The sequence below is a fragment of the Pelmatolapia mariae genome, linkage group LG13 (assembly GCF_036321145.2).
Source record: "Pelmatolapia mariae isolate MD_Pm_ZW linkage group LG13, Pm_UMD_F_2, whole genome shotgun sequence".
NCBI lineage: Eukaryota > Metazoa > Chordata > Actinopteri > Cichliformes > Cichlidae > Pelmatolapia > Pelmatolapia mariae.
In genome coordinates this window covers 13,875,531-13,893,616 of record NC_086238.1, presented here as the reverse complement: position 1 = coordinate 13,893,616, position 18,086 = coordinate 13,875,531, and the positions used below count along the sequence as shown (strand labels likewise).

The following is an 18,086-nucleotide window of genomic DNA, read 5'->3' as shown; positions in this document are numbered from 1 at the left end:
ACCACATTTAAAAAAACATGTTGAAATAGTAAACTGGCTACCACCCCACCCCCCAAAACAAAAGAACAATAATTAACACAAACAGCTTCAGTTTTGTGAATAAAGTTTTATTGAAAAGAAGTGTAAGTGCAGAATATACAAGGAAGTCACGCACTGAATAACATTTATTGCACACGTGTAAGGCAGATGCCATTAATCAGTGTAAATGAAAGAAGCTGCAAAGAAGGCTGTAAAGTATAACCTCTGATGCCTGGTAACCACCCACCCCCCCACTCCCTCTTACACTCCCCCAACAACAGGAACATCACTGCGCCTGTTCTCTGTCAGCACGTCAGCTGATAACAGGACTGCAATATGTGTGTCTTTACATAGACATGAGGCTTCATTTGCTTTTTCAGTTAAAAGGCAACAGTTGTTTTGGTATCTCCCCCCCAACAACAACAACAAAAAATCTAATCATGTAGTTGTGGTAAACCAAGACTGAGGTAGGTGTTCAAACAAAGAACAAACATTGAAGTCACACGGCACAACATGAGCTTATAAAAGAGCAGAGATCAGTTTCACTGAGACCAGCAGGCAGACATTTTTAATCCTAGGGACCACGCTGAGAGTCTGCTACATATTACATCTCATTACAGGCTTTGCTTACAAGATTAGATCACATGTGGCAACCGGATCGACTTACATTACTGGAGAGAATATGCAAAAAAAAAAGAGGGAAAAAAGAAAGAAACACGTGCACGTATGAAAGCGGTGTTATTGTTTTAGGACGCTTCAACCTTCAATGACTCCGTCCACGAGTTTCCTTTCATCTGACATTTTCCACTTAGAACAATTGGAGTAATATGAATGGTTTCAAATTTCTAGTGAAGTGAGCCGTGTCATCAGCAGCCAATTTGTGTCCTCCCTACTTATTATGCTGTTTAGCTAAACTGAAGCCACAAACTGGTGCACATTAATATCAATTGAAGCTAAATTCAATATATGGAGGGAGGTGCTCTCATCAGCACGCTGAAAAAGTTTAGGTCACATTCGTTTGCTGATGCTGTCTCATTTGAATCTCATCAAGGTCAGTGTTATTGTCTCTGACGGGAACCCATTAAAACCGAATATGAAAATTACTTTGATGAAAGGACAGGAGCCCCTAGAAGGAGGGGATTTTATGTGGCCTACAAAAGCAAAGAATAATAGTTTCCCATTCACATTAGAAAAGCAATGAAATACATGTCCAGCAGGGGGCTCTTTCAACTCACAAATGAAGTTTGTGGCAAGCGTTTGATTCAGTACTCCTCTAAAATTAAACCCACTCAGTCTGATAAAATTTAGCAGAGATAAAACCAAGCTGGCATGCTGAGAAAAATGTAAAAAAGGGGGAAAAAAAGCTCTCCAGATACTCTGTAAGATGTGAGTTAAAATTTACATGTATAAGAGAAGAATAATGACTGTGAAGTACAAAGGGAAAAAAGTGTCAAACAGCAGATCTTAAAGGAAAGACAGAAAGAACCGAGCTCTTAATGTCACAAAATTTCAGATACACACACAGAACGTTTCAAACATGAATCACAGCAGGACTCTTTAAAAGTAAAATTAAAGCCTTTGCATCAAGCTCTAATTAAACAGAGCTCAAAATGAAAACCTGAGGAAACCAATATACACTACAGGCTAATTATCTTTTTCTTCTACACAAAAAAGTTATTGTTTAGTGAGATTATAAAGTTTGAAAGAACAAAAACTTTTTAAAGAAGTGAATAAACTAAAATCCAATGTGTAAATGCTGGATTTTTAAAAACATTTCGTCATCCTTAGCGTACTTAAGTTCTTAAAATGTGTGTTTCTGCACAAGATCTACACTACAGTTACATGGCCTGTTTAATGCACAGGTTTCAAAGGTTTCAGAAAATTCATAGCACATAAATAAATCGAAACTCCAGTCTCAAAGCTCCCTGAAACCCAACTGTTAAAAACACCACGGTGCGATTACAAGAAAGTTCAAGTACATGAAAAGTTTGATGCGTCTGTTAGCTGTAGTGTAGTATTCTGATCTCCTTTGTGTTACTGAAAATCAAAAATATACATAAAAACCAGAGGAATTGTCATACACGACACCTTGTAAACAATATGTGTTAATAATTTGCAGCACTGTGTGACAGGAGAGAACCTTAACGTGTTGTTACAATGACAAAAAATGGATGAAAATGATGTTTTCAGGTCCCTTAACGCACCCCATTACACAAGAAAAATGAAAAGGAAAAACAAAAAAAAAATTGAAAATACACAATATTTACAGATTAACTCCACAGTAAAGGTAAATGAAGGGTCACGCTACAATCACTGAACACAAACGCCATTTAAATTACATTCATTTCATGTGGAAAAAAATGATGTAAAAGGCTAAAAAAAGAAGCTCCAGACAAACAGTATCACTGAGCTGTTTGTTGGTTTTGTCTTACAAAAGCTTTGGCAATCCTCGCTGACGAGCGCTCAGTTAACTACTCGTGACTTGCAGAAAACTGGAAGACGCGTTAACCGACAATTATACGGCAGCTTCTTTTAAAAGTGATCATTGTACACGACGCAAACATGTCACCAGCGACTCCATTGGGATTATGGGTAATCCGAAAATCCACTTTCTAGTAATAACGTTACTCAATATTCATGCTACATTTCGTACATTCATTATTACCATTTTGAAAATACATTCTTGCAGAATGCGGCTTAAAATAAATAATTTCTATATCAGACACGTTGGCTGCACTTTGGTTACATAAGGCGCTTCATAAATCTGCTATTTTCTCACACCTACACGTACAATAAGTACATTCGCTCAGCTAATCTGTTCCTCAAACACACAGAAACTCGTGCAAACACGCACGAGAACACAGAAACATGAGATGTACCTTCGGTTGGCACAACAGCTTATCTGAGTGCGAACAGAAGAGTGCATAGACATGCCCATTAAAGAGGCAAACGCATAATTAAGATGGTGGTTTTTTTTCAGACAGGAGTCATTTCATGGTCTTGAAAGACATGAGAGTTGACAAGGAATGCATCACGTCACAGTAGAGGATATGAAATTTCAAAAAAGGAAAATAACTTAAAAGTACTGCATTGCAAAGAGATTTCAGCTGTATTCAAAACAAACCCAACAGCAATCCCAGAAAAACAAAACCCAGACAGCATCTGAGTGTTTTAGTAAAGTGAAAAAAAAAAAGAGGTCAGCGGTGAGTCTCTCTGACTTCCCCTGCTGTGTGGCTGCAGCACTGAGCTCAGAGCCGGATGGCTGTCTTCGTAATAGCTCAAACCCCTCTGCTGGGCTCACAAAGATGGAAGAAGACAGTTGCTGGGGTCGCAAGTACCGGGGGGTCCACGGGGCCCTGGAGAGCCAGGAGGGCCCCGAGAAGAGATCCCAGGTGGGCCTTCACAGAGAATTAGAGTGCATTAATTACGGCACCAGGCTGCACTTTATCATCATTCAGAAGAGCTTTCAATTAGTGATAAAGCAGGCACATGTTCCCCTCACAAACACTCACAGCCATTCACTGTCCATACAGGCGAGCTGTACAGAATTACAAATGGAGAGTAGCCAGCTGTGAACATTACAGTGCTTCTGCTACATTTAGATCATCGCCTGGAAGTCCCGCTCTCACCACTCACACGGACCTCGAAATTGCACGGAGTATTAAAAGTATACTATCTCCAAGTAAACAAAGCTACACGAGTTAAAAATTAGCAGTGAGGTAAGATAAATTCATTGTACAAACACATGTACAAATATGTTTATTAATGTTAAAACAAAGACAAAGAAACCCCTTCCATTCACAGAGCAATCTGCTTTGTAAGTATTTCCAGCCGCCAGCTTTAACCACCAAGATAAATCACTATTCTCAAGCCATTTCTTGTTAAAGTTGCATTTTCCCATTTCCTTCGACTAACGAGCGGGCTGGCTAGCAGGGCCTTTTTCTTTATTATCGTGAATGTATTGCAAGTCCTAAATTGAATTCACCACTGGAAATAAGCATCGGGGAATTGTGTATTCTTATTTTACTTAAATGCATTTTATTCTTCACATAAGTTACAAGCAAAAAGGTTAGCCAATGTATCCTAATAGGGTAGTGTTACCTTTGTACACATGTTTAGAAGAATTAAAACAAGAACCAGGCAGATTTTTACCTTTAGTTTGTTAGCAGACATAAATGTAAATGTAAGTTCTGACAGTCTCAATACTGTTTGTATACATTTTTTATAAACCAATACCAGTGTCTTTGAAATCAAGTGTCAAGCAGACGACAGTTCCTATTGAGAATTATTCATCAGCATTTCAAAGCACAAGAGATAAAATTTCCTGCTTAGTTAATTTAGTCAATATTTGATCAACAGAAAATGAGTCAGCCATTCTAAGGTTTGCTGCTTCCAGTTTCTCAAAGTGTGAAAGACTAATTGCAAGGCTAATTAAAAATAAAAAACAAACATTAGGTGCAGCTTCTACACGGTCTTTTTATTTTAGAACATTTTAAATTGTATTTAATTTGTTTAGTTTTAAAATCAATTTAAAAAATCAGTCTGTAATTACAGTCGCAGTTCTTCTTTACTTTCATTTAATTGAGAAATGCTCCTCTGATGTAATGCAAAGTGGGACTGCAGTGAGTATCAATAGATCACTATATAGCTGCATTGGAGGATCATTCAGAACTGAGGACATCTCATTTACAATTAATGAATTCTCCAGTTTCTCTGTAATGAGAATGGAGGAGAGAGGAAGAACACATTCTCGCTCTCTGATATGGTGAGGTCATCGCGGCCGATGAGACATTAGTATCTCATGTTACTTAGCAACAGCTTGCTGAAGTGTCAAAGCGGTCTGCATTGCTTCATGGTCTCTCATATATTGTTCATATACAAAAACAACACCAAGAATAACACCTTCTTTCTCAGAAAGCCTGCAAAAAAAGACAAGAGACAAAAACAAAAAAAGCCCTCCACTGCAGTCCTGCCACAGGAGTGTCCATTACATCAGTCAACCCATTCACAGCTCGAGGGAGCCTTGCCTCCACTATAGTTTGTACAAAGAGAATTGCAGGTAGTGCCTTGTCCCTTACCTCCCTGCGAAAACACAACTTGCCCTTTCCATCAGAGCCACATCCATCTACTGCTTAAGTGCTCAGACAAACTATCCACAGTATTGTGGCGGTGGAAAGATACAGGAAAAAAAAACCCTAATCATCTAAAGTACCTTATGTTCCAGTTTGTTAATTCTCTTTGTTAATACAACAAGTTTAAGTGGCTTTGTACAGCTGATAGTTTTACCCTGCTAATTTGCCACAATTCAGAACTAATGCACTCCAATGGCAGCACCTTCAGGTCTAATTACCATCAGAGCACATCAGGGAACGAACACGTGGGGGCAAAGATAGCAACTACAGTATGAGGTCACTTCTCAAAAAAAAAACCAACAACAACTTGAAAATACTGATTGATTAGAAGTGCCTTGATTCATCAACCTGTGGAGCCTGCCAGACAGATTTCTTACCCTTTATTTTATATATTTATTATATTATAACTGATAAATCAAAGTTGTGCAAATTTCATTTATGTGACTCACATATCCCAGTCGGAGTCTGAGGGGAACCTGCTCTATGTACGGCTAGTGTCAAGAATACCGCCAGGAAAACCAGAGGAGTGGGCCAGCTCGTTGATAGCAGTTAGTTTAAGCACTTTCAAAGTCTTCCCGAGACGTGACTACAGCTTAACTCTAACCCCCACCAGTTGAGCTGCAGGTGCTTCTTATAACTGTGTGCCTACAGAGATGATGTCTTTCAAAAGCTGTGATTTGTCCTCTCCAGTGGAGCTACAGCCAAGATATCTTTCCCCTGCACATGCATTATGCACATACATACACTCCTACAGTCACAGGCTGAAAATCAGCAAGTTAACCCCACTTCTGATCTTCCATCAAGATATGGTGAGGTTTTTTTTTTTTTTTTTAGTTATTTTGCACGACAAAGGACATGCTGACATCTTGGTTTGTCTCCTTTTGTTCACGGCAACACCAAGCAGTTCATTTTATAGAGCGGAAGTCATTTTCTGCCACCGCCAAATTCATCCTCTATTGGGGTCCTATTTATGTTGCAGGAGCACAGGGGTTTTTTGAGAACATAATGCAATCTAGAAGCCAAGTTGACTCTAACATGCTGAGAAACCAAATGAAGGCTGAAATAGAATTAAAGGTTGGAGACTTGACTCAGCCCTGGCACATTTCTTTCCTTCTTGGGGGCAGCAAAAAAAAGCCTGATAAATAATGGCGAAAGGGGGGTGGTCAATGTAATGGTTATTCTTCCTGATCATTTTAATGCCTGCGGTATAATTAAAACACGAGGAGGGTAATTTTCAGAAGTGCCCTCATACATAGGTGCAAATAGCATAGTTCCTGCCATTTTATTAGTATATGGCTGATAGTTAGTGAGAGGTTTCAATTAAAACACTTTCTTGTCTGAAAACGCAGGACTGTGTCAAAAGAGGCAATCAGTATATAATGAGCTATGCTAAATCCAGTTGATGACTGTGGCTTGAAACAATGTTGATAGAGGTGAAGGGGAACAAAAACAGTAACTCTGCAGTCCATAAAACTAAAACAATGAGCTTAAAGACCGTAAAATGCTCCATAGAACTGAGGAGAACAGCAGAGATGGGTGGTAATTCTCTGCATGTTCAGCACTATAATTGACCCTTTTGACTTTACGCATTGTCCTTTGTTCCAGAGTTGCTGTAAAACTGCTGGTGATGGTGTAAGGTATTATATGGATAAAGTCTCCAATGTAAAAAAAAAGCCAAGATGCCTTTCTGGTGACTTTTTGGAAATCTTCAGGATTTAGAAAGCCTGGAGAACTATTGCTCATGAACACTTAAAAACATGACCAGAAAGACTCATTGGAAGCAAAATACTAACAAATGAGGGGTGGATAAAGACTTTTGCACAGCATATCAAATTAAACATTCAAACTAAAACGCCTCTACTTATAAGGTGTTCTTACCTGGTGGCCCCGTGGGTCCTGGATCTCCTGGTAACCCCAGTCCAAGCTGGCCTCGCTCTCCTTTCTGACCCCTGATTCCTGTGGACACAAACACACACACACAACACTGTGGCTGAGAAAACAAATACTACAAACTTAAAGCAGTCCTGTTGTGGTGCCATCTCTACACAGTTTGCAATACAGTTAGTAAGATTAGTACAAATGCCATAGCACGTCAAAGTGTCAAAATGAGGACACACTTGTGGAACCTTTATATTTGTCAACGGACTCCTAATAACACTGCACAGCTTCTAGATTATGTATAATGAGGATGACAGCAGTGTCAGGTATCAAGTATGCACTTATTTTGAGAGACGCACCCTTAGTAGGTGAAGTGGAAACAGACCACTGCATCGTGGATTTGTGCAGCTTTCTAACAACAGCACACATCACATCTTTGACGATTTCAAAACAGAGACAAGAGGCTTTTAACAATCAGAGATCAGACACGTGGGTCACTGGGCATTCAGAGAGTGAAAAGGTAGGCCAAGTCAAAGGTGAACTCTGCAAACAATCGAAAGCAATCGTGGCTATTCATGACAGACGCTTTACTCTGATGCTCATTATGTTCACTCTGTCCTATGCTGGAGACTGGCTGCTGCCTGACTACCTCCAAGAAAGAACACAAACCGTGAGCATGCTCAGTGTGTAAAAAGAAAATTCAAAGCATTCGCGCATCTTCAAGTCAGACCAGGCAAACGGTTGCTTTTAACTGTATGCAAACAATCATATTATTCAAGGGCTTTTTCACTGCATGCAAAAACCAGTACGTCTACAGTTCAAAACAGTAGCATACCAAGTAAGAATTTGAGAGGCTGCAAAAAATATTTCCCCACGAGGCACTTAAAGTAATGGAGTCTCACAACCAGTGGCTGCATGGAGTGCATCAGAAACATTGACAGGAGTATCAAGCATTGCACCGCTTGGCCCAAAGGGGAAACGCTTCAACGCTTACATGTCAGAGAAAATCTCAGAAAAAAGGCTTATGAATGCTCCAAAACTGAATCTCAAAGAAATAAAAAAAAGGGGGGCTATCCACACATTGCCACAATAATGAGACTTCTTTCAACACTCACAGAGCCTGGGGCATTCATTCAGGGAGGAGACGTTCCATGGAGAAAAGTGCACTGTACCTTGAGCAAAAAAATAAAAAATAAAAAATTCTGAATAGCACACAGGGCAATAAGCTTGGGGGCCACGGTGGATTGGTGCACTCTGATAAATCGAAAAATGCCACACTGCGTACTTGGTTGAAAACAAATTGTGTCTTGGGGCACTAATGGACAAAGTAAGTTAACAAAATATAATACTAGCAAACAGTGGTTTTTCATGCTTGATTGAACCTGCACCTGTTGTACGCTGTTGTAAACAATATTAAAAGACACATCTACTTAATCGTACCGTGTCTTACAAAAAAAGAAAGAAAAAAACCCCCAACTTTCTTTCTATTTACTGATATGTCCATCTCGCAGGAAGACCAGAGCAGCTTTAAAACAGAGTTTACAGACACGTTTGTTTCACTCAGTATAAATGTTACACAGAATGCATTGAAATACAAAACAAATGTTAAAACAAGAACACAAAAAAAGAAGCAAAATTGATGAAATATGCACTTGAACACAATGGCTTTCATCAAAGAGAAACTTTGTGAAGATCCCAAAAGTGAACGATGAATCACAAATGAGCACTTAATTACAACAAAGTAGGAAATAAAGAAATGGTGTTCTCCAGCATGAGCCCCTATGGGTGTTCTCTTAACAGCTTGAGACTTTCACCCATGTGAAATCACACCAAAGACAGAAGAAAGGAAGAAAAAAAAAACTGTGAACTCAACAGAGGGGTTATTTTTCTCCATAAACAATTCATTTCGGCATATTGGAGAAGAAGTCAAATTGGATATTCCAGAGGAGCACGGTCTCCAGCGGAGGATGACGAGAAATAATGAGGAAATATTACCCCAAACTCTCAAGGCCCAAGTCAACAAAGAAAAAAAAATTAAGAAGTTGTTGAATTTCTGAATTATCAAGGGAAATAACTTTCCTCTTTGTTTTCAATAAATATTTATTGCAAAGCTGCATTAAAGATCACCTATAAAACACTTTTTTTTGGAAGCGTAAAAAAACAAAACAAGCAAAACAAAGTCCAAGACGTGTAAACGCCAGTGGCATTAACACAGCACAAATATTTAGAGTTGAGTAGCTGGCTAATTTGGAGACATTCATGAATGAAAGCAGCGCTTTATATTATAGCAGTGGGTTAAAATGTAAATGGTCTTGAATAATGTGAGGTAGATAACAAAGCTCAAAGAGAAAGGCCAATGCAGCGGTGCTTTTGATCTGCACCAACGCAATCAAATCACTCCTCCTCTTTAAAAGTTAAGATACCATAGTTCTGCTGCGGACACAGTACAAATCTAAGCAAGTCTGAGGTACAAAGCCTGCACCGGCAAACCATTAGTGTTGTATGAGCAGTCAGAAATTTGTATTAGTTTGATAAAAGAATGTCAACCCTCTTTCCTGACTACGCTCTTTTTGCATTTTAGGGGCTTTCTTTCCTGGAGTGAGGTATCAATACCGAGGTTCTTTCCTGTCCACATTGATAACACTTTCTCTTTTTCACAGCCAATTCTTCGTTTGTCTTCATATTTCCCAGAGAGCCGCTGTGCACCACACTCCCGGCCTTTCCTCTGCTCCCCGCCCCTCAGTCTGCATTGATATATGGGTCTATGCAAGAGAGAAATACCCATGAATCCGCACAAAATGCAAGTGTAAGCCCGACTCTAATCCAGCCAGTCTCCAACATTTCAAATCAACATCACAAAAACACGAGATGCCAACCAACAGGGTGCATCTCACAAAAAAGTTAAGCTTTCCTCTCTAAAATATAATTGGCTAAATGTATGGTTCGGTAAACCATACAGTGTGTTTGCTGAAGTAATTATAGGAGTACATATATAATTTCTTTTCATTAAAGAAATTAAGGTTAATCATGTTTCATTAACAGCAATCAGGTTTTACAAGTGTTATTTCTATTCATTCATTCATATTTAAATTATAGTATTTTTCCAGCAGTGGTGTTAAGGTGCAGCCGTTCCGCCTGCCATCCTACCAGGAGGTCCACGCTCTCCTGGTGAGCCCGGTAATCCATCCTTTCCAGGAGGTCCAGGAGGTCCTTGGATCTGCGACGCTAAGATGCCTGCAGGTGTCTTCTGTAGCCCGCCGTTGCTAGAAAGCTTCTCTGTGAAGCAAGAGAAGAATGCTTAGAGGTAACACAACACAAAAAATAAAAGTACTCCAAACTAATTAAAATAAACTCTTCTTTTTTTGTTTTTTTACCTTCAAAAATCCTCGATACTTCATTTCGGATAAACATCCGGAGTTCCTCTGTAAAGCTGGAGTCATCCTGTGAGCGGAAATAGTGATAAAGCGCTCACTATTTTAACACACAAAAGAGAAACTAAAGCAATTAAGGGACAATAAAAATAAAAAGATACAAGTAAAAAGGATAATTAAGTGGATATCTGGAACGTTTACTAAATAAAACATTTCTTCTACGCAGATTGTTCAAACCAAACTTGACAAAAAGCAGGGCAGAGTCATTCAGTTTAAATTCAGCTTTTAAAGCTTCCTCCTGACTTGAAAGCCTACCTTGCATTGCAGTTTAATATAACGTCTGAACCCAAACTCAGCAGGCGAATATTAAATTTGGTATTATAGCTTTAAAGTGGTGTTACTTTATTTCCAATTCTGAAGTAATGCACTGCCTATTTAGACTGAAAGTACAGCTTGTCACACTGGCTCTATTTGCCTCCATATGTATGGAAGGATAAAGAAATTATATACATGCATAGAGCACGTACACACAGCACACGCCGTGTGAACCTTTCTCAGCTGGATTGTTGGTGCTTTTTTGTGCCATACCAGTTAGGACGCCAAACAATAGTATCCCTGGACCTCGAATCTTTGCATTCAGAACAGTTTTTCATCACTGTGAGTGTTATATAACGGTTGTGGCTGCATACAGTAAGTGTAAAATGTCTATGACAGATGGAGGTGTTTTCGCTGCTCTGCAGAGCTCCAGGCACGCCCACATATCTGTCTTTCTTTCTGTTTCCGTCTCGCTCCCTCTCTGACCTTCTGTTGCGCCTAGATGATCAGGAGTGGGAAGCACTGAGCAGAAAGAGAACAGCAAGTTCCCGTTGCACTGCCTTGTTTGATGTTTCATACAGAAAGCTGTAGCTACACCACTTTTTTTTTCCCAGTGTATGAGAACTGAGGTGGTAACTCGAAGGAGCGAGTTGCCCGGTAAAGCTTTTTAATTATCTGGGATGGTTGTCTTTGTTTACGGTGAAAATTTTCAACTCACCAGGAGGCTTTCACTCCCCAGGAGTCCTGGAGGGCCGGGATCACCTTTTTGCCCCTGGGGTCCGATGGGTCCGATTTGGCCGGGCTCTCCTGGGCGACCCCTCTCGCCCTGAACGCCTCTTTCTCCAGGAATTCCTGGATCACCCTGTAGCATTAAAAAAAAAGTAGCAGCTCAGATATATCTCACCTGTGTATGATGCTGAGGCACCAAACATGTGAATGTGCTACAGCTACCACTCCTGGCTAGAAAAAGCTGCATCAGTGTCACTATAATCTTCAGGTCCTGCTATATCACTTTACATACTGTGCACAATTTCTCCTAATGTGTCCAGTTAGTTACTGGTCCTGGGGTTCTGCTGCCAAACACAAAGCTAAAACCTCATTTTGCATCCTCTATTAAAGGCGTTTGCAACAGATTACTGTGGAAGTGTGACCAAGCTTTTGCAAACACAATAGCAAACTGCACTGAGCGTTAAATGCCTTTATCTAGCGCTTATGTGCTTGTGGGGATTAGTCATATTTGTGCTGAAGTGAAGACTTTCATTACTATTCATTACTATTCATCAAAATCTTTTTGTTGTGCGTTATAGTTGGAGTCACAAAAATAGCTTCCTTTAAAGAAAAGAGGAATGCTTACACGCTCTCCTTTGGATCCTCTTTCGCCTTGTCTACCTGTAGCTCCCTTAGAAAGGAAAAAGGAAAAATTTTTTATTTGAGGTCTTTGTTGAGGAGTAAGAAGAAAAAAAAAGGCAGTGAAACAGTAAAAGGAAATTATTCTGACCCTGAAACTTTTTAGTAGCTGCACACAAAGCATTGATGTTTGGGATTGTGTAAGGGCGCGAGCAACACTCAATCATTCTAATATGTTCATTTGGAATTTGTCCATTTGAATTTCTCTTAAATCCACTATAAGCGATGTTTGCAGAGGATTCTTATGAATTATTTGACTTTGAGGAATGCACGCTTTTCAGATGACGCTACATTGATTGCGTCTTACTCAGCTCAGGCATAATTCCTCCCCGTATAGTGTTTCACCTTCTGCAATGTCACGGATCCTCTGCATCACTCCTGGTTTGTATGACGAACGCCTTCCCACCAGCTGCCTCTACTGTACAGAGGAGCAGGGAGAAGATACCTGTCTCTGGTTTCGTGTCACAACATCTTGTGTCTTCCAATCCCTCTCTGTCACTCCTCATTGCTTCCCTTTACTCTGCTCACGGAAATACCTTTGGGAGCATCTTTGTATCAATTTCCTGCTGGATTACAGGAGCCATGCAAAAGACAATCTGGCATGATGTGGTTTTTAAAGCGGGCATCGCTTTGTGATGCCGTTCTCCCCTGCCTGCTTTAATCTGCAGTACTCTGTATTCCCCGCTGCCTGATGGGAGGCTTAAATCTATCATCTTGCCCACTGAAATGTGCTTCCCTGAGCATTACATTAAACCTCAAAGCAGTGTGCAAGGAATTTTGCTAAAGAAGGCAACAGTGCCATCTGCTAGATGGCACTGTTGCCCCACCAAAAAGTCAGGCCCGTCTATAGAAAGGCTCTGTGTGATGCTGAGATTATGAACAAATGGAAGGCAAAAAAAAAAACCCAATAAAGTACTCGGGCTGTCATTAAGGTGTAAGGTGAAAAAAAAATTGTAAATCAGAGCAAAGCTGTAATAATCATAGTCAATCGAGTTTGGGTATTAGATTGTATAATGTGCAGTGAATGGCAATTCAAGCCCATACTGTGAGACCATTCTGTGTGATTATGTAGTAAACAGTGTAGATTTGATCAGGTACATAAAAGTAGACTTTTATGCATATTTATTTCCATTTTGGCCAGGTTCATCAGGCAGAAAAATGCATATTTAATCTGAAGCGTCTACTGCCCTCTATTACAAACATTTTATCATTGCCTGAAAGCATTAACTGTATAATGAGGGTGAAAAGACTAAAAGTCAACAAAGCCTTAAATCTGCAGGATTCCATTTAGTTTTTTTTTTTAATCGTTAAAATCTCAAATATGCAAATAGCTTTAATGCAGTCAGCATGCTGTAGCTTGAGGGGGGATAAAAATCTGCTGTGCCATCTTTCTGTAGCATGGCTGATGTAAAGCACTTTCTATAAGGGGATTTGCAACGCGTTCGCACAACTCACCTGGTATCCTGGAGTTCCATCTTTTCCAGGTCTCCCCTGCTCAAGGAGCGCAACACAAACAAAGACATTTTGTATCAGCTCCCGCCTTCGATTGGATCAGCACTGTTGCACTCCTAGTAATCTCCACAGTTAATGAGATATCTCAACCAAGGGATAATGATCCTGATTGCTGCGCGAACATTGTTCCATTGTGCGCTTACAGGGAAAATTACAGAAACCATCTCTGATGGTAATTATGTGGAGCAATGTAATCATCTACAGGACAAGCGGAAGCTAACATATGTATTTTATTCATATTGTCCTTGAATCGTGTTGCTTTTGTTCCAGACACACACTACAATGGTAAAACAACTATGCGTCCATGTTTTTAATAGCACTGTTTCTAGTGTGGACATTATTGGAAGGTGCTCTGTCAACATCTAGTAGTGATAATATAAAGGGAAGAGCGACAGAATTCATGTAGCATCCTTACAGGAAGACCTTGGGGTCCCTCGGGCCCAGGGAATCCTGTCTCTCCCAGCGGACCCCTCTCACCCTGTCACAGAACAGAGACAGCCAATGTGTCAGTCGGCAGTGACAAAGGAATGACGCACAGATTGACAGCTCAAAGAGAGTTAGAGGCTCAGGCTCACCGGCTCTCCTGGGATCCCTGGCTCTCCACGAGCGCCGGGCTTTCCCTGTCAATCACAAGTATGGGAAAAGAACAGACCGTGTTTGACAGGTCCTCGATAGTGTCATATCTACAGCACCCCTGTAACCTTCCATTTAAAATACAGAGACCAGCATACCAAAGCTGCACAAAAGAAACCTTCCCAACAAAACACTGCACAGACAGACTGCAGATGTAAGGCAGCATTATTAATCGAAATAGTTTGGTGCTATAGGAATTGAGAGCTATTATTTTGTCTACTTTAAAAAAACATTACTGACTTGTTGCCAGGAGCAGACTTAAATAACACAAATGATTGATCAGAGAGATGTCCTAAATTAATTTTAAAAAATGGAGGACTTACTGGAGGACCTGGCATCCCTGGTGGACCAGACAAACCCATATCCCCCTGGAAGCACAACACATATTAGGTAGATAATGTACACATAACATAAAGAATACTATAAATCACTGTCACATCAAGCAGACACACAGATAGTGGTATCAGAAACTCTGTATAATGAAAGCTGCTGGGCTGCTATGTGTCTGGACAAGTGCAATGCAAAAATTCTGAAACACTTAAAAAATACTATAAATATCTCCTCAGAAAAATCACACACATATATTTATTATAAATGACTTCCTTAAGAACTTAGCTCTTCTTCATATTTCAACAGCAAATGCTTTGCATATGTCAAACCTTTGACAGCAGGCCCTGAAAGGATAAATTACTCTGGATGTCAGAGAAACTGAAATATTCCACCCCCATCAACCTTCCACAAAACACACAGTCACACACCGCCAATCAGTGGAAACATTTCTGCACAGGAAATGCAGGAAGTTGTGGAAAGTTGCCTGTAGGACTTTTTTCTTTCTTAATGAAGAAAAATTCATTAAGTAATTGTGCAAATTATTAATTATTACATGAATACTTTGGCTCCAGCTCAGAAAAACGTGGAATTCTCAGAATTTAACAGGCGGTCATCGTGAAAACTTTGAATCTTGACGTTTACCTTAGCACCCGGCAGCCCTTCAAGCCCAGGTAATCCCATGGGCCCTGGTTCCCCCTGTGAGATAAAAATACACCAACTGTTATGTTAAGACAAAAAAAACAAACAAAAAAAACAAACCTCCTCAGTTTCTCCTTTTTCCAACCAAGAATGAGGTTATTTCTGTCTCACAGTCCTAGAGTGAGGCTGGCGATAAGCTACTGGAAGGTAACAAGTGTCATTATAAAGCGACCATCATGCATAAATGAGCAGATATAGATCAAAAATGCATGAAGGCGAGTAAATTAAATTCTGCAGGGGCCCAGATTTTACACATTTCCCGTTCTCATCTTGATAATCTCGGTCAGGTATTGAGAGGACAATACTTCAAATGACCTAGGACACATGCTGTCACACCTTGAAGGCTTTATATCCATTAGAAAAACGAAAGCCATTTGACAATCACAATCACACCTGCTTTCTTCACTAAAAATAGAGAGCCATTCCCAGTGCTAAAGCAAGTGATGGCCTCTATCCACCTCATCTTGCTCGCGCTGCCATGGAGAAATGCCATTACACAGAATAGAGGGGCAACCGGCACTGACACAGACAGATTGTCCAGGTAATTGTCACACATGTAGATTGTCACAAATACGTTACTCAGGCTACAGGAAGAGCGGGCCAGCCAGAGGATCAGCTGTGAGACGGATTGGGGCAATTCCACCAAGGCATTGGGGACGCTTGAACAGTTTATTAAAATGTCAAATTAACATGCCAGTGAAAAATCACTGTGAAACAAAACAAACAAACAAAAAATAAAGAAAAATTAAAAAAATGCAACTGGGCCCGAGAAAAATTGATGATTCCCATGTCTGTGTGGAAAGTTTTCAGGTGTCAGAGTCAGGGGGGATGGGCATTTGAAGTGCAGTGAGGGTTTGTGGGTTCCCACTGGCAAGACAATATGGTACAAAGGTTTCATATTTGTAGGAGTCGAGATCATTTTTTTTTTCTATGTGTTGGAGTTCTTCTGAAAGTGGTTAAGTGCTCGGGCTTGAGGCTGTATTGACTTATTTTATCCAGTAGAAAGCCACAGAAATAATTATAGCAAGCAACTGGCAACTCTGACTTCTTAGTTTTTTTGCGAGGAGCACAAAAACAGCCAAATGCCTCAAAAAATATAGCCCACGATGAAAAGCTTCAACTTACTGCAGGTCCTTCATCTCCTTTGGGACCCTTAAAAAAAGAAAGAGAGGGAGAGCGGACATATTACCCCTGTGAATGTGACAACTGCTTCCATAAAAATCATAAATATCATCTTTAATGGCATGTGGTTACTGTATGTTATTGTCATTTAAATTTATATTAGTCATTATTACTTGCCCTTTCTCTTATTTTCTGTGTGTAAATCATGCTAACAGTGTAATATTGTCTCAAGCGCAATTAAAATGATCAGGATCATATAATCCAGTCAAAAAGGCTTAAAACAACACCAGCCAGCAATTTTCCACATTAATAAACACAAGCAATTATTGATGAATTGGGCCGCTTATCCTCCTTAACACTGATGAAGATGCTCCTTTATCGATTGCTCCTGTGGTGCTGTTGGCCTGTGATGGATGCAGTACAGGGAGAAGCATCCTTAAGATGTAGCTATGGCTCATGTCCATTGTGCACCGGGGATAGCAGAGTGTCTACTTTTTGTCACCACCTTAAGTGTTCGTTTTGGTGGATGGATCCCTGCAGGGCCTGTGACTGAATGTCTCTCAGGACTGGACAAGATTACAAACTGTCTGATAAGGAGGAGCAGGGGGAACCCGATAAGCAAATCGGGTCACTTCGGTTTGGAACTGTGCAGAGCAGCCGAACTTCTAAGTCCATTTTGCATTTCAATGATGTTGTGTGTCCTGGGGTGGATAAGAGGCACCTGTTTGAGAGTCAGGAAGCCTCTTGGCCTTCACCAACCACCAGATCTCAATGAGCATGATTGACTGTGATATAAGAGCCTTAGAAGCCAAGATAACACCAGAGGGCTGGTCAGGTTATTTGTTATTCAGCTCTCCCAGGCTCTGCAGCTCAGACAGTATCCACATGCCTGTTTGCTAGTGTTACTCCACAATTCAGTGTAAAGGATTTGCTTCAGGCACAACAATGATTATACTTACCGGAGCACCGGGAGCTCCAGGGGGTCCTAAAATAGCTCCACCGCTCTGCAAAGAATTTTTTTTTTAATGTTATGACTACATATTTACAACACGGGCCAAAAACAACAAGCACAGAATCTTTTTCTTGCAAAATTGACTTAAGGCTCTGCACAGCACCATGCATTCAGAAGATCACAATGACAATGATCTGAAGTTTTTTAAAATCTTTACCTGTGGCTTGTACAGGCTGCCCATTCCGTTGCCCTACAACACAACCCAGAGTAAATCAGACATCTTCTCTAAGAGGCTCTTTTCACTGTGAATGTAAGTTCTAGGCACCGGGAGTCCTTACAGAAAACTGTACAGTAGGTCTGAAGCAGTTATACACTGCTAAGCCCTTAAAAGCTACATGAGAGAGATCAATAGCTCACTTGGTGATTACAGAGAGAGAAAGGAAGAGAGTGCGAGAAAGAGTGAGAAGTGAAAAGAGGAGAAAAAAAACACAGAGAAGCGTAGACTTAATAATCCTTGAGCCAGTCGTAATTCCAAAAAGACGAGTGCCTCAGAAATACAAAAGAGCACACTGATTAAAAAGATTTCAGTATGAGAACTAGGTAATCTGCTCTTCTAGTATAGTATTAGAACATATAATGATGTTTTTCCCATGATAGATTGGTAGAGGGCAGCTATTGTAAACGTAGAAGGAGTCAAGGTTCTCATTTAGAAGCAAG

At 40.2% G+C, this 18,086-nt stretch overlaps 1 protein-coding gene across 1 annotated transcript in view; it reads right to left on the bottom strand.

Annotated features, from left to right (window-relative positions):
• Positions 1 to 197: 197 nt before the first annotated feature.
• The window catches only part of LOC134640357 (collagen alpha-1(XIX) chain), a 100,476-nt gene continuing 82,587 nt past the window's right edge, over positions 198 to 18,086 (bottom strand). Inside the window, exons 40-53 of the mRNA XM_063492094.1 lie at positions 17,587 to 17,619; positions 17,377 to 17,421; positions 16,421 to 16,447; positions 15,239 to 15,292; positions 14,590 to 14,634; positions 14,209 to 14,253; positions 14,049 to 14,111; positions 13,577 to 13,612; positions 12,069 to 12,113; positions 11,433 to 11,576; positions 10,403 to 10,469; positions 10,176 to 10,304; positions 7,029 to 7,106; positions 198 to 3,416 (exon numbers count right to left, since the gene is read on the bottom strand). Of these exons, the coding sequence (XP_063348164.1) occupies positions 3,316 to 3,416; positions 7,029 to 7,106; positions 10,176 to 10,304; positions 10,403 to 10,469; positions 11,433 to 11,576; positions 12,069 to 12,113; positions 13,577 to 13,612; positions 14,049 to 14,111; positions 14,209 to 14,253; positions 14,590 to 14,634; positions 15,239 to 15,292; positions 16,421 to 16,447; positions 17,377 to 17,421; positions 17,587 to 17,619 (912 nt within the window). The 3' untranslated portion in view covers positions 198 to 3,315. The remainder of the gene's footprint in view (positions 3,417 to 7,028; positions 7,107 to 10,175; positions 10,305 to 10,402; positions 10,470 to 11,432; positions 11,577 to 12,068; positions 12,114 to 13,576; positions 13,613 to 14,048; positions 14,112 to 14,208; positions 14,254 to 14,589; positions 14,635 to 15,238; positions 15,293 to 16,420; positions 16,448 to 17,376; positions 17,422 to 17,586; positions 17,620 to 18,086) is intronic.